This window comes from Emys orbicularis, chromosome 15 (genome assembly GCF_028017835.1).
Source record: "Emys orbicularis isolate rEmyOrb1 chromosome 15, rEmyOrb1.hap1, whole genome shotgun sequence".
NCBI lineage: Eukaryota > Metazoa > Chordata > Testudines > Emydidae > Emys > Emys orbicularis.
Window position 1 is genome coordinate 28555353 of NC_088697.1, and position 23392 is coordinate 28578744.

Consider the following 23392-nt stretch of genomic DNA (forward strand, 5'->3'; position numbering starts at 1 on the left):
TTGTCGTTTGGTTTTGTTTTTTCCTTAAGAAAAAGGGAAGTTTACAAAAAAAGACAGGCGCTATGGCATTGGCTGTTGCTATGGCTAAGGTAAACACGAAAGCCTTCTGCCACGTAGCCTATTGTTGTCTTCTGATTTCTTCTGAATATGGATACACATGCTACTGGACATCGACTCGCAGGCAAGTTAAAAAACTGCACTACACACTGCACTACAAAACTGTGCTTTGTGGGAGGTAAACAGGGTTCAGACCGGCGCAACCCCCTCCCCCAAACGGCAAAGTCTTGGCAGGCAGCTCTCTCTTTCTCTGGCTTGGAAGACAACTGCCTCCATCGGTGTCCTGAGGTGGTGGTTTGGGGCACAGGGTGGAGGAAGGAATCCAAGATCCATCTGATGATGCGGCTCCAGGGGAGAGAATGAGGCATTCCAGGGCGGTACAAAACATTTGCGATGAAGAGTGTGGAAAGGTTAAAACAGTTCCGAGATGTCCCAAAAAACCTTCTCGACTGAGCCAGGACTGGCCGCCACCTCCCCGATGCCTCCCCTGTGGTCCCACATCCACAGAGACTGAGAGTCCCTTTGGGAATGTCCATGCTGTGGCAGATCAGGTCTGGGAAAGGCATCGGGCCCCGATGGCCCCCTTATCTCTCAGACTTCACCTTGTACCTGAGGACCAGGTAGGCCAGGAGCCGCAGAACGAGGAAGAAGATGCCCAGGATGATGAAGTCCAGGTAGAGTTTGGCCTCTTCCACGTCCAGCTCCTGGAGGATCCTGATGGGATTCTGGAAGGGACAGGGAGTCTCCCGGCACTCCAGGTCCTCACGCTCCATGGCGTAGATGGCGAGGATGACGCCCTCGAAGCCATACCTGCGCCAGAGCACAAGCAACATTAGTGCCAGCTGCACCCCGGATTTGCACACACACTGGGTGGCTGCGGCTCACCTGGCACAGGACTGGGTGAGCCTCTGGACTGCTCTGCAGCAGGGAGCCAGCCATGGGTGATACCGATTCTGCTGCACCTGCCAAGAGTGGCATCAGCATCACGGCACACCAGGGAGCTGGCCGGGAGAGGCCACCAAGGATCTGGACAGGAGTGGAACTGGTAGCACTTGGGGGTATCAGGCTGGTCAGCTACAGAACTGGCACTGCTGTGTGGCCAGGGACCAGACAGATACACCTAAAATCATCTCCCCTAAGGCTGGCTGTCTCCATCCTCAAAGAAGCTGCAGGCCTGTGCAACCCAGCTGCAGCCACAAGGGGGCACCATCCCTCCAGGGTCCTTGCCTCTCCTGCATCCTACCACCCCTCAGCCAGAGCATCCCAGGAGCAGGGTGCCATGGCTTGAGAGGGTGTCCCTGGTAGCTGGATGTCCCCTCCAGCCCTAGGGCCAGGCCTGAATCCCCTGCAAAGCCTTCCCAGAGGGACGTCTGCGGGGAGCATTAGCAGAGATGCAGGGCAGTCACCATCCACGCGCGAGTGTTGCCAGTGCCCTGTTCCCACTGCTGCTGCGAGCCCCCACCTGACGTAGGAGACATACGAGGTCCACTGCAGGTACGTGGGGATGGTCTTGAAGCTGACGAAGAAGCCGGAGAAGAGCAGGACGGGGATAGCAGTGACCGGTCCCACGAACGTGGCCACCTGCAAGGCAGAGGCAGGCCGGAGTCAGGCATGGCAATGGGGTTGGGGGATCACAGCACGTGGCCAGTGTCACGCGAACCCACACCCACCACACACGCTCTGGTGTGCACGCATGGTGCCACGCACATGCACGCTCACGCTCTGTGCCACGCCCTTGCACAGCGGACACTCCCTCGCACACCTGCAGTCCACACACTCTGGCACATCACTGGCTCGATTACTGACCCTGACAAAGCAGACAGGTGCAAACTCTGCCAGAGGCTGTCTCCCCCTCGCCCCCATACAGCCCACGGTCCCCACCAAAACCAGCGCCCCCTCTGACCTGCAAGGAGGTGGAAGCTGCTCCGATCAGAAGCCCCAGAGACTGTGCCACCAGGGCGGTGGAGGTGGCGAGGGCGGAGAAGAGGAGGAAGCGGGTGGCCTCCGGGGGCTGGCCTGTCATCCAGTACACGATGCTGCAGTAGGCTATGGGGCAGATCACCTGCAGGGGGCGGAAGGGAGATGGTTCAGCAGGACCCACCTCCACCAAGGCTGCGTGCTGTGCCCTGCACCAACGGGGTCTCTGCACCCCTGCTCTGTGGCCCCAAGCATCACAGTGATCCAAGTTATACTGTGAGCTCCAAGGGCAGGGATCTGGGACCTCCGGAGCTCTATGAACCCCCCTCTCTGCACCTCTCCAAGGGGGTCAGGGCCCAGGCTGTGCAACGAGCGGCAGGAACCCAGGAGAAGCCAGCCCTGGATCTCCCTGTAGGCAGAGCAGCCCAGGAGCCTAACCTAGGAGAGTCTATTTCATCCCCCTGCCCCCCCATGCTGCATCCTCACCTGGAAGGGCACGTCTGCCATGGTCTTGGCCAGGTAATAGGCCTTTAGGCTGTACCAGTAGTTCAGGTGCTCTCTCAGGAACACAGACATCTCCAGAGGGACTGCAGGGACAGAGGGACCCAGCAGATTAGCAGCAAGCGGTGCCCTGGTCCGGCCCCATTCTCGGGCCCGCCGGCTCCTCGCTCAAATAGAAGCCGAGGGGGGATTGATAGATGGTAACCCTTGAAGTGCTGCCAAGCAGCTCCCCAGGATTCCTGGGAGGTGGCTGAGCCCAGCTGGAGCTGTGTGGCTGTGGCTGGTTCTGATCCAGGATGGACCCGCTCCCTCTGCCTCGGGCGCCAGCGCCTCCAGGAGTGAGGGGCACCGGGGTCTACCCTCAAGAACCGAACTGGGCCCAGAACTACCTACACTCCGCCCGCTGCCCATCGCTCCCAATCTCAGCCTCTCCCAGGCCTGGCTGGAGTCGCCCAGGGCTAAACCCAGCTGGACCCCATGGAGGAGCTCAGCTGCCCGAGCTAGGGGATCCCCTGTGGTCCAGGGGCCTGACACCCCGACCTGCACATCACAGGGCACTGGGCTGACCTCTTAACCTGCCCGGGGGTCTTCCACTGACACCCCAAAGGAGCCTCTGTGCCCCATCCGCTCCTGCCCACCCCACCCCGCTGGCTGGCTCGTGGCTGGCCCCGCCTGCCCTGCAGCCACCCCAGCTCAGCCCCAGGCCTGGGCAGAGGGAGTTACTGGCTGGGGTGTTTCAGTGCAGACTGGCCTGCCCCACCCTCACTCCCGGGAGCTGTCGGGACATACGTCGGTGTTCTAGGGGACATGGGGGCAGGTGAGTGCCGTACATGTGAGGACAGTGGGCATCAGGGCGGCGAACATGAGGAAAAGCATGGAGAAGAAGAGGAAGCCGGTGTTGTTGAAGACCTTGCCGGCGTCGTTGCCGATGTGCAGGTAGAGCAGCCCGATGAGCACCCCGATGCAGATGTGGGACATGAACCGCAGGTGGGTCAGGACCTGCAGGGGCGAGATGGGCTCGGCACTCAGAGAGGGGCAGGGCCATGGCCTACCACCAGCCCTGGGTGCGCCGGGCTGCTTGCTGAGCATTCACCCCCGACAGCAAGGGCAGCGACGGGCGCCCTCCACCCGCTGGCTCCAGCAGTAAGGGGGCTCCCATGATACAGCCTCTCCCTTCCCTTCTCCAGCTGCCAGACCTTAAATCTCTGCTCCCTCCACCCCATCCCCTCTGCATGTGCCTTAGTCCTGCCTCCAACCTTCCCACCCTCTGTCCCCAGTCCCCTCCCCGTGCCTCCCAACCCTGGACCCTGCTCCCCATAGCACCTGTCCCCTCTGCTCCAGCCTTGGTCTCTGCCCCGTCCCCTGCCCTGGCCCGTCCCCCAGCGCCCCTCCCGTCCCCCAGCGCCCCTCCCTTACCGTGTCTCTCATGATGGACAGGAACGTTCTCTTGAAGAGGATGCAGAACTGGGTCATGGTGCTGGTGGCAAACGTGTGGCTCTCAATATGATCCACGTCCTGGAGGGGGGTGGGGGGACCATGACGAGGACACGGAGAGTCAGGGACCCGGGGGCTCCCAGCCCTGACAGGCAGACCCCCCCTTGGGTATCTGCTGGGAGTGCGGGCACCAGCCCCACCCACAGGAGCCTTGTTACCCCCAGTACCTCAGGAACAATGGGCCCAGGCCAGGCCAGCACCTGCCACGCCCCTCGCCCCAGACACCGTCCCTCTCCCTGCAGCACCCTGGGCCAAGGCGGGGCTGCTGTACACACGCCGGGGAACGGCACTACGGGGGCCGCAGGGCAGACACAGCACAGGGGCTGCATGGTGCTCTGGTGTGTGGGGAGATCCCCGGAGAACAAGGGGCACCGCCTGGGAGGGAGGGTGGCTCTAGTGCCATAGGCCTATGCTCTATCAGTGCCCAGATAACACAGCGACGGGCACCCCAAACTCCACCGGTGGAGAGACGGACATTACTCCCTCGGGGTAGGGGAACAAGGCAGGGGCTGCTCCCAATTCTCATCCGCTCTGTACCCACCCCCTCGGGAGCCGACCAGGGTCTGGGACAGTGTGAGGAGGGCAGGGATGCTGCTGTCCCAGGGATATTCCCTAGATACACCAGGACTGTTCCCCATAGCTGACCCACAGCCCAGCCCCACCTGGAGGGACAGAGCTCACACCACAGGGGTCTGGGCATCGGGGGCAAAGATGCCCCGGGGCCTGCCTGCCTTGGCGCTGCTGCACTGACCGTCACGCAGGGGACTGGGCAGGAGGAGTCTGTCTTCTCCGGGCTGCTCTTCTTCTCGGCCATGGTGCACAGCCCGTTCTGGACGGCACGGAACAGCAATGGGTTGAGGTCTCCATACTCGCCTGAGGCCACTTCGATAACTGGGGGGGACCCAAACAGCAAGCGCTGAGACCCCCTCAGACCAAGCCACCCTGCCCTGCCCTTCGCAGCCACGGCTGACAATCAGGGGCGGCTGGGCACCCCTGCCCCCTCTGCCCTGGCCCCGGCGCATTGGGGGAGGGGGATGTACTAACCTCCATCTCAGGGCTGAGTGGGAGTTAAGCTTGTCTGCTCCTGGAAACGTCCCCCAGATGGGATGGGGAGCTATGGCAGAGGCAGCATGATCAGGAAAAGGCAGGCGACCGCAGGGGAGTCGCCACCTCCCCATGGCCAGGTGCTAAGGCTGGAGTAGCCAGGCAGAGCCCCTTGACCCACGCCAGGTGGGGTGGGGGACAGTACTCTAGGCATAACCCCCCCTAGACCTTGGGCAGGTGTGGGGAGGGAGACCCCACTCCCGAGTGCCTGGAGCCACTCTGCATGGAGAATGGTCAGTGCGTTGCCCTCCCAGACCCCCTTCCCTCAAAGGCTCTTGTAGGACCTTGTAATGTTCATTCGCCCTGCGAGGGGTCTAGAGGGGACTCATCCCTGAGGAAATGCAGCCACCTCTTGGGTGGAAGGCGGCAACTGTTTAGCACAAGTGCTTAGGGCAGGAAGTGAAGAAGTATCTCACATCCGGTGAGAGCCCCGGGGGAGGACGGAACCACACCAGCTGGGCTGTGTCCAGGGGAGCAGCACGAACTTTTCCAACTCCCAGAAAAACTCACCAGGAGTGACGTGCTGAATCACCAACCCCTCTGCCCTCCCGCTCCTGGGAGCTCTCCCATACTGTCCTGCCCAGCCTGGCCCGGCTCAGGTAGCGAGAGGCAGGGCCGGCTGCAAGCCAAGGGAAAGGCATGGGAAGCCTGGCTTTGCACAGGCACTTACTGAAGTCAGCCGGGTTGTGGTAGGTGGGGCAATGCAGACCCAGCCCTTTCAGGTAGGGGATGAGGTTGGGCACCACCCCTTTGAAGATGCACTGGCCCTGGCTCAGGATGTACAGCTGGAAGAGAGAACAAAGCTGCCTGAGCAGGAAATGGCAGCAAGTCCCCCACTAAACACCACAGGCCAGACCCCGAGACCTCCCACTCCTAGGGCTCGTGCAAGCCAGGGAGCGCCCTGCCCCGCAGGGAACGGGGAGCCGGCAGGGTCTCACCAGCCGAGAGATGCTGCCCCAGGGTATTGGGATTCTGCCCCACAGCTGGAGAGACCCCTTTGCCCCCTGGAGGCAGAGCTCTGATTAGCAGGTGATGCTCCCCAAAGCACAGGGGCAGGCAGGGGACTCACCCACCTTGTCGAACATTTCGAAGAGCTTGGCACTGGGCTGGTGAATGGTGCAGATGATAGTGCGGCCTCCCTGGGCCAGGGACCTCATCAGAGAGACGACTTGGAAGCAGGAGGCGCTGTCCAGGCCACTGCAGACAGGAAAAGCGGGGGAGAGGGAAGGGAACAGGGTTGGGGGGGGAGAGGGGGAGTGAGAAAAGGGAGGGATGGCGGTGTGAGGGGGATGGATAGAAGAGGTGGAAAAGAGAGAGGGAGTGGGGGAAAGGATGAATGCAGAGAGGAAGAGGCGTGGAGCCAGAAAGAGGTGGGATAGGAACGGGGATGGGGAGAGAATGAACATCCCAGATACAGGAACACCTCGGGCAGCCCCTGAGCCAGCTCTGGGGGGGGCCCAGCTGTGACCCTGAGCCATTAGCAGGGGTTACAGGGCAGGGCTCCCCACTCCCCCAGCTTGGCTACACAGCGTCCCTCACAGCTCCCCCCTCCAGCTGGTGCGGGGAGAGCCCCCCATCCTGGTCAATCCACGTTCATCCCTGGCTGTGACCCCCCCCCCCAAATTCTCAGCTGCAGCAAAGAGACGTGACCCCGCTGCTCATGCTTGGCTCCCCCCTTGCAGCTCCAGGGGCCGGCGACAGCTGCCGGCTCCCGGGGAGGGGGAGCCCCATGCTGGCCTGGAGCGGTGCGGGAGGGAGGCCCCGTGCTCACCTGGTTGGCTCGTCGAAGAACATGACGGGGGGGTTGTTGACCAGCTCCAGGGCGATGGCGAGGCGCTTGCGCTGCCCCCCGGACAGCGACATGGTGCGGGTGTAGGAGCACTCCAGCAGCCCCAGCGCCGTCAGGATCTCCTGCACCTGGGCCCAGCACAGAGCAGAGAGAGTCACTGCCAGCCTCCCCGCCCCACATGGGCGCCTCCCTGCCCCGCCACAGTCCCGCCGTGAGGGATGTGCAGCCTCCCTGGGGCCAGGGTTTGAAAGGCGCTCGTGGCCCCCAACACTCTTCCTACCTCCTGCTGCTCCCCCTGCCCCCCCGCCCCATGCTCAGCCCGAGTCCCCACCTCCCCCTGCCCCCTCTGTGCCCAGCCCGTGTCCCCATCTCCCCCAGCCCCCACTGTGCCCAGCCCGAGTCCCCAGTTCCCCCTGCCTCCCCGTGCCCCCACCTCCCCCTACCCATGCTGTGTCCAGCCCGTGTCCCGACCTCCCCCTGCCCTCCCTGGGGCCCCGCCTCTGTGCTGGTGTATTGAGCCATTAAGAAGGCTGAAGCAATGGAGGGGAGGGTGTGCCCTGGGAGCCCCTTTACCCTGTGGGCAGAGGGACAGTGCTGCCCAGAGAGTGCCGCCCTCCCTTGAAACCCTTCAGCTACTGAGCAGGGACCCCCAACTCACCAGCTCCTTCTTCACCTCCTGCTTCTCATTCAGCTTCAGGTTAGCAGAGACCTGTGGGGCAGGGAGCAGACACAGGGGCCAGTCAGAGCCTGAGGCCAGCCACACTGGGGCCTGCCCAACTCCCAGACAGAACGACCAGGGGTCTCCTGGCCTCCGCACAGGATGCCATGGTAGACCAGGCACTCTGCCCTCAGCTCTGCTCAGCAGAAACCAGGGGATGGAATAGCAGGGGGCTGTGGGTTAGGATTGAGGGGCACTGGTAGAGCTGTGGGTATGGGGGGGAGCCCAGGGCTGTTTTAGCGGGGGGGGGGGCTGTGGGTTGGGATTGAGGGGTATTGGCAGAGCTGTAGTCACGGGGGAGCCCAGGGCTGTTATAGCGGGGGGGCGGGGGCTGTGAGTCGGGATTGAGGGGCACTGGTAGAGCTGTGAGCACGGGGGGAGCCCAGGGCTGATATAGCAGGGGGGCGGGGGGGATGTGGGCTGGGATTCAGGGTTATTGGCAGAGCTGTGTGCACGGGGGGAGCCCAGAACTGGGATAACAGGGCAGACTACAGGACAGGGCTGCAGAGGCATGTGAGAGGAGCCCACAGCTGCCTGCAGAGTCTGGCTCAGCTCCCCCAGCTTTCACGAGCACCAAACTCCCCCAGTAACAGCAGCTGAAGACCCCGGCTGGTCTATAAAGCACAAGCCAAAGTGCGTTCTACATTCTCTCTCTATTCTGTTCTTATCCCCATATAGACCAGAGTCCATAGCCATATAATGGCGCTCACTGCACCCATGCCGGTGGGATCACTCCGGGGAGGAAGGTGGCCCCGTGCCATCACATCTCCGTGCGGCCATGGGCTCAGTGGCAAGCCCACACTGGGTTAATCCGGGTCAGGTCTTATGCCAACTGCACCCAGCTCCGGGATCTCAGGGCCAAAACACAGCTCCAAGCAAGCAATCCCTCGCTGCTGTTCCACCCTTTCGGAGCAGCCCTCGAGCCCTGCTCCCCCCCGGGCCATGCCACCTCGCACCGCCCACTCACTCACCATCATGGCCTCCAGCACGGTCAGGTGCGGCAGCAGCATGTCGTCCTGCATGATGTAACAGGACATCTTGCGGAAGGTGCGCAGGTCCCGCAGCCGGCCGTTCACCAGGATCTGGCCCTTCATCCCCGTCTCCCTGTGGGCGACAGGCCAAGACGCAGAGCACGGCGCTGGTGAGGCGGAGCGAGTGCAGATCCCCACCTCCCACGGGCATAACCCACCCCCAGGAGCCTCCATCACAGTGCACTGCGTTCCGATCCCCACTGGGCTGGCCGGAGAGAGGCTCTCGGTCCCATGCACAGAGGTCAATCATTCGCCCTCACCCCGCCAGGGAGCTGCCTCACCTGTAACCAGCCAGGATGTTCATGAGCGTGGATTTCCCAGCGCCCGAGGGGCCCATTATCCCGATGAGCTCGCGCCGGCAGAATTTCCCGGACAGGCATTTCAGGAGGGTCTTGTACCCTGGAAGAGGGGAAGAAAGCAGGGTGAGCCCCTGTGCAGAGCCCAGAGAACTGTCTGGTGGCACGGGAGGGCTGGGGGGGGTCAGTGGCCATGATGCGAAGGGCCAGCCCCACATCTGTAACTCCTCTAGGGTGGAGGAGCTTACCCCATCCCCCACTACAGTAAAACAACCCCAGCCCTTGGCCCTTCTCTGGCACCTTCCACAAGGGAAGTAGTGGATTCTCCATCTCTTGTTGGCCTCACATCCAGACTGGAGGCCTCTCTGGTAGACCTGCTTTAGTCAAATACAAGTTACCGGGCTCAGTACGGGGGTAAGTGGGTGAAATGTCATGGCCAGTGTTACACAGAAGATCAGACGAGATGATCTAATGGTCCCTTCTGGCCTTAAGCTCTATCAGTCAAAAGCCCTTTACAATTGCAGGGCAGGATCATTCTCCCCATGTTGCAGATGGGGAAACTGAGGTACAGAATGGGGTCATACACACAACGGGGCAGGGAGAGAATCAGAAAGAGAGCTCAGGAGTCCTGACTCCCAGTCTGTCCAACCATCCACAGACACCTCGGGGGACCACCCCTCGACCTCTCCCGCTCTCTGAGCCCCAGTGCCACATTACAAGCCTGCAGACGCTGTAACATCAACCATTGTTTTGCAAGCAGGCGGTCAGCTCTGGTGAGGCAACCATTAGGAACAGATCTCCTGCCTCGTTAGTGCACACGGCATGGACACAGCTCACTGCAGAGCCGGCAGAGCTCCCTCCTAACTGGTGACCTGGAGGTGAAAGCTCCTGCACTACCTGGGATGCCCAGGCCCCTGTGCCAGATCAGGCAATCTCCTGCCAGCTCCTGGGCAATCCTTGTTGAACTAAGTTTAAATAACTTGGGAGTTCATTGTATTACAAATGCCTATGTGTGCGTGTTACTGTGGGATTGCCTGGGACTTCTTTAAGGGGGAGGCAGGACTAATGTAAACCCTGGGAAGCGTTATGAGCGTCAAAGGACTCTTTTCAAACAATGGGTCAGACAAGACTGACCTTTTAGTTGAGTGGATTTCCTAGGAAATATTGGGAGGAGGAGAATGCAAATTGCCCACCTCTGGACCCATCCCTTTGAAGGAAAACCCCATTGTCTGTTACAGGAGGAGAAAGTCAGAGGCCCAAACTGGATAAAAGAGTGACTCTCAGATTCATGGGGTATTTGTTCTGAGCTAACAGCTGTTATGAACTTGTGACCACAGAAAACCCCCTTAGTGGGGTCTGACGGATGTTTTCACCAGCTAGAGCCTTTTTGGGAGTTGGGGTGATCTCTGGCAAGCGTCTTAGCATGCTTGTAGCTTAATATATTTTCTCTGTAATGCTGTTACCTTAAGAATAAATGTGCTTGCTTAGAAAGAGCTGGGGTCAGAAGGTCAGGCTAGATCATCTAGTGTCCCTCCTGGCCTTCAACTCTTTGATTCTGAATTTGGCTGTGTAGTGATATAATTGTGGGCCATTACGCAATTCAAAGCCTTCAACAACAAAGCAAAGCAGAGCCTGCTTAGATTGTCTGACTTTGCTGGGGAATTCACTGTGCAGGCAGGTAACTGTGCAGCCTGGAAATACCCTGGTCAGGAGGGAGAGAGACGCGGGTCTCCACCCAAGAGCCAGAAACGTAAGAGTGGGTGCCCTTGCTGGGCCCCAGAGGGGGAATACAAGTGCAGTTGCCGTGAAAAGTGAAACCCCATCCCAATTCATTGCACTGACTTTGCAGACAGATGCTCCCTGCTGATTTTCCTGCCCCCAATGGGGGAGGCCCAGCCTCTTGGGGGCCCTGGATCTGCCTGAGGCTATGGACTTCAGCAGCAGGGCAAGCCGGAACGTGCTAAGGGCCTCTACAGAAGGCAGGTTGCCACATGCTGGGGGAGCCTCACAGCCAGGGCAGGGGAGATGGAATCTCCCGAGAGGGAGCTGGGTGGGGGTTCGCTCCGCAGGGGACCGGGCCTGGGTCAAGGCGCCTGTTTCTGCATGCAGGGTCCCTCCCCTACCTTAGCTAACAGGCGTCTGTCTGCCAAAGGCCCAGGCTACTCTACCCCAGGCTCAGCCTAGCTTGGCTCCAGCAGCAGAGCCGTGTCGATTTCAGTTGTAAATTCCAGGAAGCCAAGGTCAGCAGCAGGCTCCCTCCACCCCCTTCCCTCCAGCATCCTGTGGAGTCTGTCCGATTTGCAGCCGATAAGTTGCATGCCCGGGGCCTCTGCGACCATCCAGAAATGAGAAAGCAAAGGACGCATGACAGGACTAGTCAAGGGGTGGGGCAGAGCGCACAGGGATAGGCATGTATGGGTCATACTGGAATGGAGCGCGGATCCTAATGGGACAGATTATAGTAGGACAGAGCATGGCATGGGGATGGACACAGAGAGGATCATACTGGGATGGTGGAAACCAAACAAACTGGGATAGGAAACCCAAATGTGGAATCCCAGGAGACCCCACTTTTCTCCCCCCCAACCTCTCAAGATCTGCCCCATGGACAGTCACTGTTACTCATTCTCTGGCACCATGAACAGGCTGGGTGTGTTAGAAACCCTGGGCTGGGCTCTGCTCTGTTTCCCTCTCACTGCAAACCTGCAGTGACTGCACTGGCTCCAGTGATGAGGGGGCCACCGCTGCACACTGGCCTTGGGGAAACCAAGAGCAGAGCCTGCTCTGTGCAACGGGGACATCTTCATGCCCTGGGGAGCTTCCTGAGTCTACCAGCCCGATGCCGCATGGTGCTGAGCCCTCTGGCCCATCCCCTCCAGCAAGCATCCAACACCTCGCAGGACTGGGGCTCAAGATAAAGACAAGCAAGCACCAGCCGAGAAACTAGAGGGGGAGTTTAGGGGAGGCAGAGAGAAGCTCGGGGGGGGGGGGCTTGCTGGACAGGAAGCAGGAGATTGTTCTGCATGTAAGGAGCAATGTGTGCGCATGGGGAAAGCCCACGATGGGCTAAAGGACTCCTCTCCCATTGCCTCCAAGCAATAACCACCTCATTGCCCGCCCCGGCCCATAACGAGGGCTAACAAGCGGTCCCTACTGCAGTGCCCCGGGGGGGCTGAGATTCACTGAGGGATCTTTCTTTGCTGGTGTTTGAGTCATCACGGCTGCCCTGGCGCACCCAGCGGTGCACTGACTGGGTGGGCGCTGCCCAGGAGGGGCTTTCTGGGAAGCAGCCCCCAGCAATACCAGTCCCCAGCCCGCAGGCCCTGCGCCGGCCGGATCGATGGCCCGCCAACCTACTTTGCATTCCCACGGTGACACCTGGCAGCAGCCGCTAATCAGCCCCAGAATTACCAGGGACTTGAAGGGGCTGATTAATATTTTGCAGCGCTGGGAACAAGATGTCTCGGGGGCGTGTGACAGGCACTGTCTTGTGTCTCTGGGGAGCCGTCACCTTCCGAAGTCAATTTCGGGGCTTCTCCGGTGGGGGCGTCAAAGAACTGCAGCGGAGGGGCCCAGGAGTGGAGTCAGACGTTGGGGATGGATCTGGATAACTCCCGGACCTATAGCCACAGGCTCAAACAAGGGCAATCAATCAAACCCCCATGCATCAGGGCAACAAGCGATCAGTATAGCGGAAGGTTAGGACCTTTCTCTCCAACTTCAGATATTGAGGGCAGCACCCACCTGCCATGGTCAAGGGCAGATCAGAGAGAGAGAGGATAGACAGAATGAGTGCAAGAGTATAGAGAGTAGAGAGGGATGAGATTAGATTAGGAGGATGCCAGGTTTCTATCCTTCTAATCTAATGACCTAGACCGTATCTGTCTGCTGCCCACCGGCTGTTGCTTGTCAGCTCTTGGGACAGGGCCAGTCTTTTCATCATGGCTGGACAGTGGCTAGTGCAGGGGGGCCCTGCTCCCCAATTAGGGTCTATCGGAGCTATCCCAACACAAATAAACAAACAATAAGGGTTTGAAGGTCTTGCAGGACAAGCCCTCTGTTCTCCTATAGATGGGGTGCAGATGCCCCCTCTGTCGTGCTTTCTCTCACAGACGCCATGGTAAAAATAAGGAACCAACTTCCCACTAGTCCCTCCGAATGAGGCTCCGGACCCCAGCAATCACAGCCTTAGGGACACAGGCATTGTGGAGTTGGCTCACGGCTCTCTGCACTTTGGCAGCGCCAGACCTGCCATTAGCTGTGCGCACCACACATCCCTCCTTCCAGCAACCTCGGTAACTTCAGCAAACCGCTGTGGTTCTGAAGGGGTTAACCCCTAGTATCTGCGTCCACAGCGTTGGGGTCATTCTCCTGGAAATGCCCAGCTGTGCTGTCCCTCCCAACTTCTCACCATGCAATGCAGCAGGGCAAAGGAAAAGCTGGGCTTCAGCCCAGAGCATCATGGGAGCTATATGCAGATCAGCCTGGCTAGGCTCCTGTGTACCAAACTCTAGGGTTTATGGGGCACTACGTCCCTCTGCTGGAAGGAATCAGAACTGCTCTCGGTGTGTCCTGGACCCAGTACTGCTAGCAGCTAATGGGGATTCTCCTCTTGCTCCATGAAGGAAGGGTCTGCGGTCTATCCCTGCTGCTGCTGTAAAGCCCCTGAGTGGCCCTGGATCAGGTGCCGGGGAAGCGGCATTTCCATCAGCCCTGGGAAGATGTGTATCTTGTTTCAGGGCCCAGGGACTGCTCTCCTCGCCTGGGTCGGTGTTAACATGCCCCCTTCCTCTCCTCCAGTGGGGACGTGCGCCCCAGAACCTTTCCTGCTGCCATCCAGGGGCACTGTAGGAAATTAACGGCACAGTCAGCACCGGAGCAGGGAAGCAGCTGGCACAAGGAGGGGGCTGGTGGGGCCAGCGAACAATCTGGGGGCAGCTTTATGGCCCTGCAGCGGTTGCCTGGCCCCTGGCAAGGGCTCCTAAGCATGATGGTAACACAGCGTATAATCCTCCTCCTCATGGCCCCGTCGGTGGCTTTGCTGCAGGTTTCCTGAGTCCTGGCCAGGCTCGTGCGAGATGCTGAAGATGGGGATGTGGCGGCATGTGACCAACTACCCCGAGCTGGGAGCAGCAGCATGGCAAACCCAGGCGCTGAGCTGCACCCCCCCCCCCCCAGCCCTGCACTGCCGGCGGCTCTGTGTGGCACACAAACCATGCCGCGCTCTCCAGCCTCCACAGGGCCGCAGCTTGCAGCACGGTTACTCGAGTTCATTGACAGCCAGTAACCCCCGACAGCAGCTGAGCCGTCAGCCCACCCCCGTGTGCGGCTGGGGAAGGACAGTGGGCTCTGCAGGGGCTTTGCAGTTTGCCTGTCAGCTCCGGCATGTGAAGATGGGGATTGTGCTGGGGCCTGCTCCCCAGCCGCCTTTCCTGCGGGTTTGCTCCCCTCCCAGCCCTCTGGCGTCTGAGTGAGCCCTGCGGGGCTGTGCTCGTTAATGGGGTCAGTCCCAAACTAGCCCCCCTCCTTCGCCCACTAGAGCCCTCTCTGCCTCATCAGCTGCCCCCCCCAGGGCCAGACCCCCTCTCAGTCCCTGCCCCAGCCCCCCCAGACATCTGAGGCAGGGAGGGGAGTTCTGAAGGCTTGTGTGGAGGGGACAGAGGCTGATGTGAGGTGGTGGGGGGTGAGGGAGACCACCTCCGAGAGGAAGCTTCACCAGGACCCCCAGCTGGACTCCCAACAGCTCACATGCTTTAAACCCCCTTGAGTAGGGGGTGAGGCTCCATCCCCATCACCCCTGAATCTCACGCTGAGTTTGGCGAAGAGCTGTCTCAGCTCTGCATGGGAACCCTAAGCCTCCATCTTAGCAGGCAGGGGTCAGGACTCCTGGGTTCTATATCCAGCTCTGCCACTGGTCTGCTGGGTGACTTTGGGCAAGTCTCCGTGCCTCAATTTCCCCAGCTGTAGAAGGGGAAATAACGATGCTTGGTAAACAGACACATGCAGAAGCCATGTGGGCACCTGTCCACAGCCATGGGCACGTTGTTTGTATGACTAGTGCCAGGAGCTCCGGGCACGGAGCAGGACTCCATTGTGCTAGGCGCTGTACGAACACAGAATAAAGACAGTCCCTGCCCCAAAGAACTTCCAATCTGAGTAATTCAATGGGGAGAAGGATCCTGAGCACCCCTTTTTGAAAGGGACCAGGTACAGTATTTACCGTGACTGGGATACACCCCGGAGCCCCTCCGTCTGGTGAGAGCCTCATTGACTCCAGCAGAGTTTTGCCTGAATAAAGAGCTAGGAACTGAGCCTGCCACCCATTGGAGCCAGAGGGACTACTTGCCTGAGTAAAGGTTGCTCATGGGAGCAAGGATCAGGCCCTGAGAAAGGCCTCAGAATGTTGCCTGCTATTCCCCCATCTCTGGGTGATGGGGAGAACTCCCAGCTGATGCTAGTCCCTTCCTGTCCGGGCAGGGTGGAGTGGGCTCTGGGGGAGTCAATGCAAACAGCAGGCATGGGGCTGATCCCAGAGATACCCTGCCTGGCCTGGGGAGATGCAGAGTGACCTCATGGTTATGTGTGGGACATTTAGGGTGACATCACCATTACGGGATATGCAGGGTGACAGCATCAGTATAGCAGGGGGTTAGGGTGACGTCCCATTGCTAATAAGTGGATGACTATGTCCAGCTCATTGTTTCTGGCAGAGCTGGATGAATTCGTTCCACCTAATTCTGAACCCGCCGGAAGGCGCTGGGCGTGGATGTTTGACTCAGGCCATATGGGTTCAGAATAGATTCTGCTTAGGAGACACAGTAGGAAAAGGGAACAGACAGGAGATGGGGAAAAGTCCTGATGCAATGGAACGGTTTATAGACTGTGCATACAGCCCCCATGTGTGCCAGTGCCAGCAGCTCTGGAGGAGAGAGGGGGCTCTGTCCATAACGCAGGGCACAGGCTGCGTTAGTCAAGGAGAACGTATGGGGCAGTGCAGTGAGAGTCACGAGACCTGGGCCTTAGTCCTGGCTCTGCCATTGACTCACTGGGTGGCCTAGGGCAAGTCACTTGCCCTCTTTCTGCCTCAGTTTCTCCAACTGTAAAAGGGGGAATAAGGATACTTGGTAAATAGACACACGCAGAAGCCATGTGGACACATGTCCACAGCCATGGGCAAACTTTGGACCCGAAAGGCCAAATTCTAGAACTTCCTAGAGGTCACGGTGGGAGGGTCTGTCTTGGGGAGATGAAGGACTCCCCAGTTTGCCTGCACAGGCTGGAACGTGGATCATTTACAGCTGAAGATCCAGGCACCCTGAGCTTCTGCCCAGATGGGTGCGATACTGGCTGTAAGAGCTGCATAGAACCCCAGCCAGCTAAGACTAGCCAGGCTGCTTCCGGTCTGGCCAGGGGACGCTCCCTTTGTCTCACCTGGTAGAGGGGATATCGATGAGCCCCACCAGAGTAGCAATTCAAATCTCCCTTCAGATGGAGGGGTTGCACCCACCCCAAATCCAGCCTTGGGTGGGGGACCCCGCCCCAATCTCTGCCCTACCAAGCCCTGCTCCTTCCCCAGCTGCAGTCAACATCCTATAAAACTTGGGACCTGCTAGTAACGTCACCCCCCAAAGCACATCCTATCACCTCTGGCCCCCGTGCAGCTGCACCCAGCCTTCCACCCAGCCCTGCTCTTTCTGCAGCTGCTGTGACGTTCAGCTCTCTCCTACCGCTACCAAACCCTGGGCTCTAAAAGTGTCTTTCTTCATCCCTCCAGGATCAGCTTCTCTTCTGCCTCCTGGGGCCATTTGATTGGCATCCCATTAATGAGGGGAGCTAATTAAAGGAGACTACCACCTACCGGCTGCCATCAGCCTCCCCCGGCTCTCTGGGGGCCCCCGAGTTACACACATGAAACGGGGATGCCACCGACACATGGTTTGGTAGGAGCCATCCTCAAAGGGCCTGAGGAGTGGGACAGTGGTGGGAGCAGGAAACTAACCCCCCCACACCTACTCCCCTCTCAGCCTGCTCATGCTCTGATCTGACACATCAATCAGGGTCTTTCAAGTGCCATTTAACCCACCCACCGGGATGACACGTCTGTAGCAGCTTCCTACAGAACCAGTCTCTTTGAGGGGATTTGAAGCCCAGAGTGCTCTGTTGTCCCTGAGATTCTGGCCAGCTTGGGTCATTACACAGGAGCTGTCCAGTGTGGGCAATTCCATTCTGCCTCCCTAAATCCTGCCCAGCGGTTTCACTGGATTCTCCTTCACTCCTCTCCTCAACTGTTGTGTGGTGTTACTGGGTGCTTTTTAAACAGCTGCTGCATCCCACCTCAGAGGTGGCTGCATTTCAGTGGTGGGTAAATAACCCCTTCAAAGTGCTTTGGGACTGAGGATGAAAGTCACCATATCAGAAAGAGGCTGGAGCCAAGACCTTGGAGGCAAACTCCTCCAAACAGCCAGATTCCATGGCTTAAGCACATCCTTCTGCCATGGGCAGGGAAGGTAGGTACCGGGGAAGAGGTTACTGCAGTTTATACAGCCACAGGAAGTGACACAACTTCCTCCCCTTCAAGTTCCTGTCTAGTGGTTTGCGCTACACTTTCTATCAAGCTACAGCCCCACATGGATGCTCAAAATAGGAGCAGTGGGGAAGGGCCTGTCACTCCACTCCCCACAGATGGGCTGGGTTGGCGCAGAGAAAGACTTGTCGTTGTTATTCATAGTTTGTATTGGCCCAGTCCCGGCCCAGGACCCCACTGTGCGAGGCACTGTACAAACACAGAACAGAAAGACGGTCCCTGCCCAAGGTGGGGGAATCTCCACAGTCCCAGGGGTTTAGCAGAGACTTCCACAAGAGCCATGTGATTGGAACCCCACACAACCCTCTGGAAACATGCCCCCAGGGGGTCATTTAAATATAGATTTAGATATCACAGCTGGAGAGTCAAATTCAGCAACGTTCACCAGCTGTGCATGGATCCTACTGCGCAAGGGCTGGAAGTGTGACGCCTGGCTATGGCATCCTGACCTTGCTGCGCTAAGCGCTCGTAATTTACCTGTATCTCCCCCTTCTCCTGGCCACAAGCACATCCTAGAACTGAAACACACCAGCACAGACAGTCTCAGCAGCCTTGGAAGAGACTCCACAGCCTCTCCCCCAGGCGGTGCCAGAGATGTCTGGGGCATTGATTTCTGACACCAAGAACCACCAAGGTGGAAAATCATCACCTGTGGGAGCAGGGAACTGATGCTTTCAACACACATCCCTGCCCCAGGACATGGCGAACTCCAAGGATTACAAACTCAGCCATCCCTGATGGGCCCTTGCTCCCCTCCTCACCACCTTCGGCTGGGGGGCGAACGTGTCAGTTGGAGCACTGAAGGGTGGTTTGATCTTGACTTCTGGCTATCTTGGGTGATGGGTGCTAGGATTGGCAACCAGCTCCCATCTCCTCTCCTGTTCCTATTCCAACCCCTCCTTCCTACCCCGCTAGCCCCAGCTCATCAGCCCCGCAACGGCTGCAGAATCCAGGGAGCGCCCTGACCCCACACCCCTCCCCTGGCTGTCCACCGCCTGTAGGAGCCAACTCAAAATCACCGCTCTTATTTTAAACACCCTTGCATGGGCTCGCTCCCACCATTTGTCGTCTTCTTTTTCCTCCCCTCCCACCTCCCTCCTGTCATCCAGTTCTGTCTCTGGTGGGTACTGGCACCTCTTGGATTTCCTTAACGAACCACTGCACTTGCATTAAACATAGAGAAGAGTTTCCAGGGAATAAAAGACCTAAACCACCATCTAACCAACTTAGAGCCAGAGCCCTTTGCTTCTGCAGCACAGGGCTGTCCCCAGGCTCAGCCACAGATGCAGCATAGAACATTAGTTGCAACAAAGCATTGGGTATTTTTTTCTCTCCCCCACATGATCTACCCAATAGGAATACAAGTAACCCTCAGGGGCCTCTATGCTAGCTCATACATACCACAATAGTTAACCCTTCAGTTACCAGATTAAAATAAAACAGTGCAAAATGCATATCCTAACAGTCCCTTTGCCACTGCAAGCACAAGAGCCTTCTCCTCCGCAGCTCCTGTGTCTCCTCAAGATGCTGATTCATGTGATTTCTTTTCAAATCTCTCCCCTCCTGGCTAGATCTCTCCATTCCCTGGCCCCAGGAACACAACTGCCATGAAAGATGCTACACTCACAGGACCACTGTGCCCTCACCGGGGGCTGCCATGCCCTACCTCTCTTTCTCCACCAGGAGCCCTCACGGACGGAGTAGGACAGGTCAACGAACTCGATGTCCACGGCCGAACGCTTGGGCAGGTGTGAGAACCGCTGCGCCTCTGTGATGTGATTCTCCACCTTCTTCAGGTGGGTGGTCAGGAGAGGCGCGTCCTGGGAGCCAGCATTGCACACGGAGTCCTCCAAGGCGATGGAGACGCAGGTTGGGTCAATCCCCTTCTCAGCCATGGCGCCGGTCTGGAGGGGGACACCACACAGGCTCACCATGGAGACAGACAGTGACCAATTCATCGGAGCTTGTTCTATGCTGAGCAGCCAGAAACTCCTGCCCCTTCCCCGAGGCGCCCCGGCTGGGAAAAAGCTGGGACTGCCCTGGGGTTATTGCTACAGTTCCTCCTGCTGGGATGCAGGGGCTGGAGTCGCTGGGAGCTCCCCTGCAGCCAGCTCCCACCCTACTCCTGCTAGAACAGGGCAGCTTGGCTTGGTTTTGACCAGCTGCCACGTGGCCTCTGCCTCCCCATTAAATGTTGCAGCAGCTATTAGCATCCCTGGACCAGTGGAGATTCCCAAGGGAGCTGCTTGGTGCTGCTGAGTATTAACCCCTTGGGTGTAGGTGTGCACTGGGAAAGAGGTCTTGCCCCATGTGCTTGACACGGATAATAGCCCCTTCATGCCTAACCTGGAGGTGCCGACCCCTTCCAAGGCAGAGGAGAATTCAGGGGCTGATCCCGTTGAAGCTATCCACGATGCTGCTCCCTCGAAGGGCTTTAGCTACAGTCTGGAGGGGAACCTCTCCCCTGCCCCCACACCCCAGTGCTGATGTAGCTCAGCCAGGTCCTGGAGAACTGGGGGCAGGCAGCCACTGATCAGCTGGGATGTCAGTAATTCACGGAGCTCAGGCCATGGCTGGCTCTGCCGGCCGGGCCTAGTTCTCAGGCTGAGGCAGCAGAGAAGGGAGCAGCATGTTGCCCTGTGACCCCACCCCCTTCTGCTCCCCTACTAGGCTTTCTCCCTCCTCCACACCAAGTGGGGAGCAGGGAGCGAGATCTGCTCCCCATTAGGGTGACCAGACAGCAAGTGTGAAAAATCGGGACGGGGTGGGGGGTAATAGGAGCCTATCTAAGAAAAAAGACCCCAAATATCGGGACTGTTCCTATAAAATCAGGACGTCTGGTCACCCTAGTCCCCATCCTGCTGTGACTCACTGGGCAGGGGCAGGGAGAGACTAGAAGGGAAGATGGAGGGAGTCAGAGGAGGGATTCAGGGGCACCCCCTGTAAATCCAGCTCGGATACTTACTCAGGGAGCCCCCCAGGCTTCCAATCTGCTCCTGCCATTGGCGAGGAGGGGAAAACCCCCTCCTGTCTGGTAAGGGGGCAGTGGGTTGGGATGACAGACAAAGCCATGGCATTGCAATTCTTGGGGCAAAAGGCTCCTCGCCCCCCCATCCTTCCTGGGCTAAACCAGCCCGACCCCATCCAATCATCTGCCTCACTCCAGTAGGTCCCACAGGATCCTGGGTTGCTCTCAGCAGTCGGAGCAGCTCAAGCAGTGGTGACAAGCAGAGCGCAAGGCCAGTGCTGGGGTAGCAGACCTGCAAGGGAAGAGCTGCCACAGGAGGCGCTCTTCCCTACGAGCCAATCGGCCCCCGCATGGTGCTGGGCTGCGGAGGGTGCCCAGGAGAACCTGGCTTTGCTCATGCTCCCCTGGCACTTTTCAGATGAGCAGCAGGTGCCCTCGCCAAAGTCTGACGGGTGTCACCCCAGCAGTAACGGGTACATGAGCCTCCTTTGCTCCCGACCCTGCAGTGCCGTGTTGCTGTGCACCTGGCAGTAGGCGGTGGGCTCCACCCCAGAGTGGGCTGCACGGCGCCAGGGTTCACGGTGGGGCTAGTCCAGGGAAGTGGGGGACACTGTTATCACTGCCCAGGCCCCTGCACCTGGCGGGAGGGAGCCCGAAATGGGGCAGGCCTGCGGGGGCCCTGCTGCTGGGGGAAGGGGGGGAGCTGAGCCTGCAGGCAGCCTGGGCCCCTCGCCCCCCCACGCGGGGGGCACTAATGCCTCCTTAACCTACATTTCCCTGGGCTGCAGCCTTCAGCCACCTCCTGGCTGGAGCTGCGGGTCCGGCCGGGGAATCCGGGCAGCGCATCCTTGGCTGGGCCGCTCCCCGATGCAGGCAGAGCCCTTGCAGGGCTGGCAAAGCGCCAACCCCCCCCCCCCCACCCATTGGGCGAAGGGCTCTTGGCTCGCCGGCCCTAGCGCCCCGACATGCCCAGGCGCCCCCTCCTCGCCCGGGTGGGGGGACTGCCGGAGCTAGAGGGGCCAAGGCAAAGTTTGGGCCAGCCGGAGCCCTCGGGGGTCACCTTGACGCCTCCCGCGGCTCCTCGCAGGGACCGAGGACACCCCCCCCCCCCCGCGCATCGCTCCGACATCAGCCCCCCACCCCGGGAGCAGATGTGCCAGGAATAGTCCTCAGCGCCTCCCCCCCCCCCCCATCTCATTCCTACCCTGCCCCCCGCCCCGTCCAAACTGCAGCAAAATTGATTCCCCCCCCACCCCCCCGCAGGTCACCCGCCCGCGAGTGGGCCGGGGAGCTGGGCTCCTGGGGGGCTTTGCAGGCTGACAGCCGGGAAGCAAAAGGGGGGCGGGGGCCTTTGCAACACTCACCTTAGCGCGTTACCGGCTCGGCCCTGCTCCCGGTCCTTGCAGAGGCGACGGATCTAGCGCCTTGCGCCGCCGCCGGCTGCCTGGAGTCCCCGAGCCGCCGGCATGGGGCGGCGTGTCTCCGTGCAAACGCCCTCACCTTCGCCTTTGCAGACAAAGGGGCGACGTCTCCTGCCTGCGGTGGCCGCGGCTCGGGGAGGGAGCGCTAGACGCCGGCACCCGGGCTGAGCGTGCACCCGGAGAAAGAGAGACCGGCGCAATGAAGAGGCTGCCAGGTTACTGCAGGCACCAGCCTCCCATCACATTTGCAGCTTCCCGGGGATGTGCACGTTACCCGCTGCAAATCAGTCCCCAGCTGGCGCTGGCTTCCCCATTGCCTGGCAGGTGGGGCTGGCTGGGCTGCTTTCTCAGCCAAGCAGCCGGCTAGGAACCCCTCTCCTGGGGCTGGGCAGAGGAGCTGCCTCCATCCATCCCTTGGGACCTTTCCAGCAGGGTCCCAGCTTCTGCTGAATGTCAGAACCAGGAGGCTGGGCTTTCCAGGCAGGTCTTACTTCCCCAGCCCACACAACAGCCTCTCTTAAAGGGGCAGTAACCCAAGCGCTGTCTAGTCCAGGTCCCTAAAGGTAAGGGCAGCCCCGGGGCGCCTAATCCTGCAGGCCTGGGCCTGCTGTTCATCCCTGCTGGCCCACCCCAAACAATCCCCCCTCTGGCTCTGAATGGCATGGCTGGGCCTGCTGCAGTGGCCAGGCTCTGTGTTACTGACAGAACGCAGCAGCTAGACAGCGGCGTTTGTACCCAGCCCATCCAAGAAACAGGGGCCCAGTTCTCCGGAGGCTGGAGAACATGGAGTGCTGCACCCACGGCTCTGGCATCAACTGAAATTTTCTAAAGGCCGTTCCCTATAGGGATGCGCCCCTGGGATACCCACATTGCCCGCTGGTTGCCGACAGAGGACAGCTACCAGCTTGGCTGTGAGGAGTAATTTGACCCTGGATAGGCAGCTAAGATCAGGGAGCCTGACCATCACCCAAAGCCCCCCAGAGTTACTGGGTGTAATTAATGAGAGAAGTGCAACATTCAAACAGATTCTGAGGTTGATTCATCACAAACTCCCTGCCCTATATGGACGCGTGCACAGACGCACACTCCCTTTGGCAAATGGCTGTTTCCATTCAGGAGAGCCCCAGGGTTGGAACAGCTGTAGGAGGATTGTGTGGGAACCCTAAAATAAACTAGGGTGAGCCCCTGGGGAATGAAGTGTGTCAGCAGAGCTGTGCAGGGAGAATAGCAGGGATACTGCAGATTGGTGCACCAGCAAGGTGGTGGGGGCATGTCCTGGGACGGGAATACCTGGGGTCTGCAGGTCAGGGATATGTATCAGCAGTGCTGTGGGGAAGTGACGGGGGGTAGAGGAGCTGGGGGATGGGGGCTGCAGGTCAGGACCGAGGTGCCTCAGCCAGGCTGTGGTGGGGTGTCTCGGAGTAGAGGAATCTCACTCTCTATTCAGGCCCCCATCAACCTGGTATCAGAGCCCTGGCGTTCCTCACCAGAGCTCACGCAGCCCCGGCACCT

General features: G+C 59.5%; 1 protein-coding gene across 1 annotated transcript; it reads right to left on the reverse strand.

Moving 5' to 3' along the window:
• Nucleotides 1–641: 641 nt before the first annotated feature.
• ABCG4 (ATP binding cassette subfamily G member 4) lies at nucleotides 642–19386 on the reverse strand. Its single transcript, XM_065417146.1, has 14 exons — nucleotides 19158–19386; nucleotides 8893–9010; nucleotides 8552–8684; nucleotides 7521–7571; nucleotides 6845–6990; nucleotides 6147–6270; nucleotides 5744–5858; nucleotides 4721–4860; nucleotides 3892–3990; nucleotides 3306–3474; nucleotides 2461–2561; nucleotides 1961–2119; nucleotides 1520–1638; nucleotides 642–867 (listed from the first exon to the last, which is right to left on the reverse strand). The coding sequence occupies exons 1-14, from the start codon at nucleotides 19384–19386 to the stop codon at nucleotides 642–644; spliced, it is 1929 nt and encodes a 642-aa protein (XP_065273218.1).
• Between the last annotated feature and the right edge of the window lie 4006 nt (nucleotides 19387–23392).

Bases quoted from the DNA above. Each gene is read 5' to 3' on its own strand.
- ABCG4 (XM_065417146.1), bottom strand. From the start codon at position 19,386: ATGGCTGAGAAGGGGATTGACCCAACCTGCGTCTCCATCGCCTTGGAG. The intron at 2,562-3,305 runs GTACGGCACTCA...CTGTCCCTGCAG, and splicing joins GATGCCCACTGTCCTCACAT to TCCCTCTGGAGATGTCTGTG. The intron at 868-1,519 runs GTGGGGGCTCGC...GCTCTGGCGCAG, and splicing joins TCGTATGTCTCCTACGTCAG to GTATGGCTTCGAGGGCGTCA.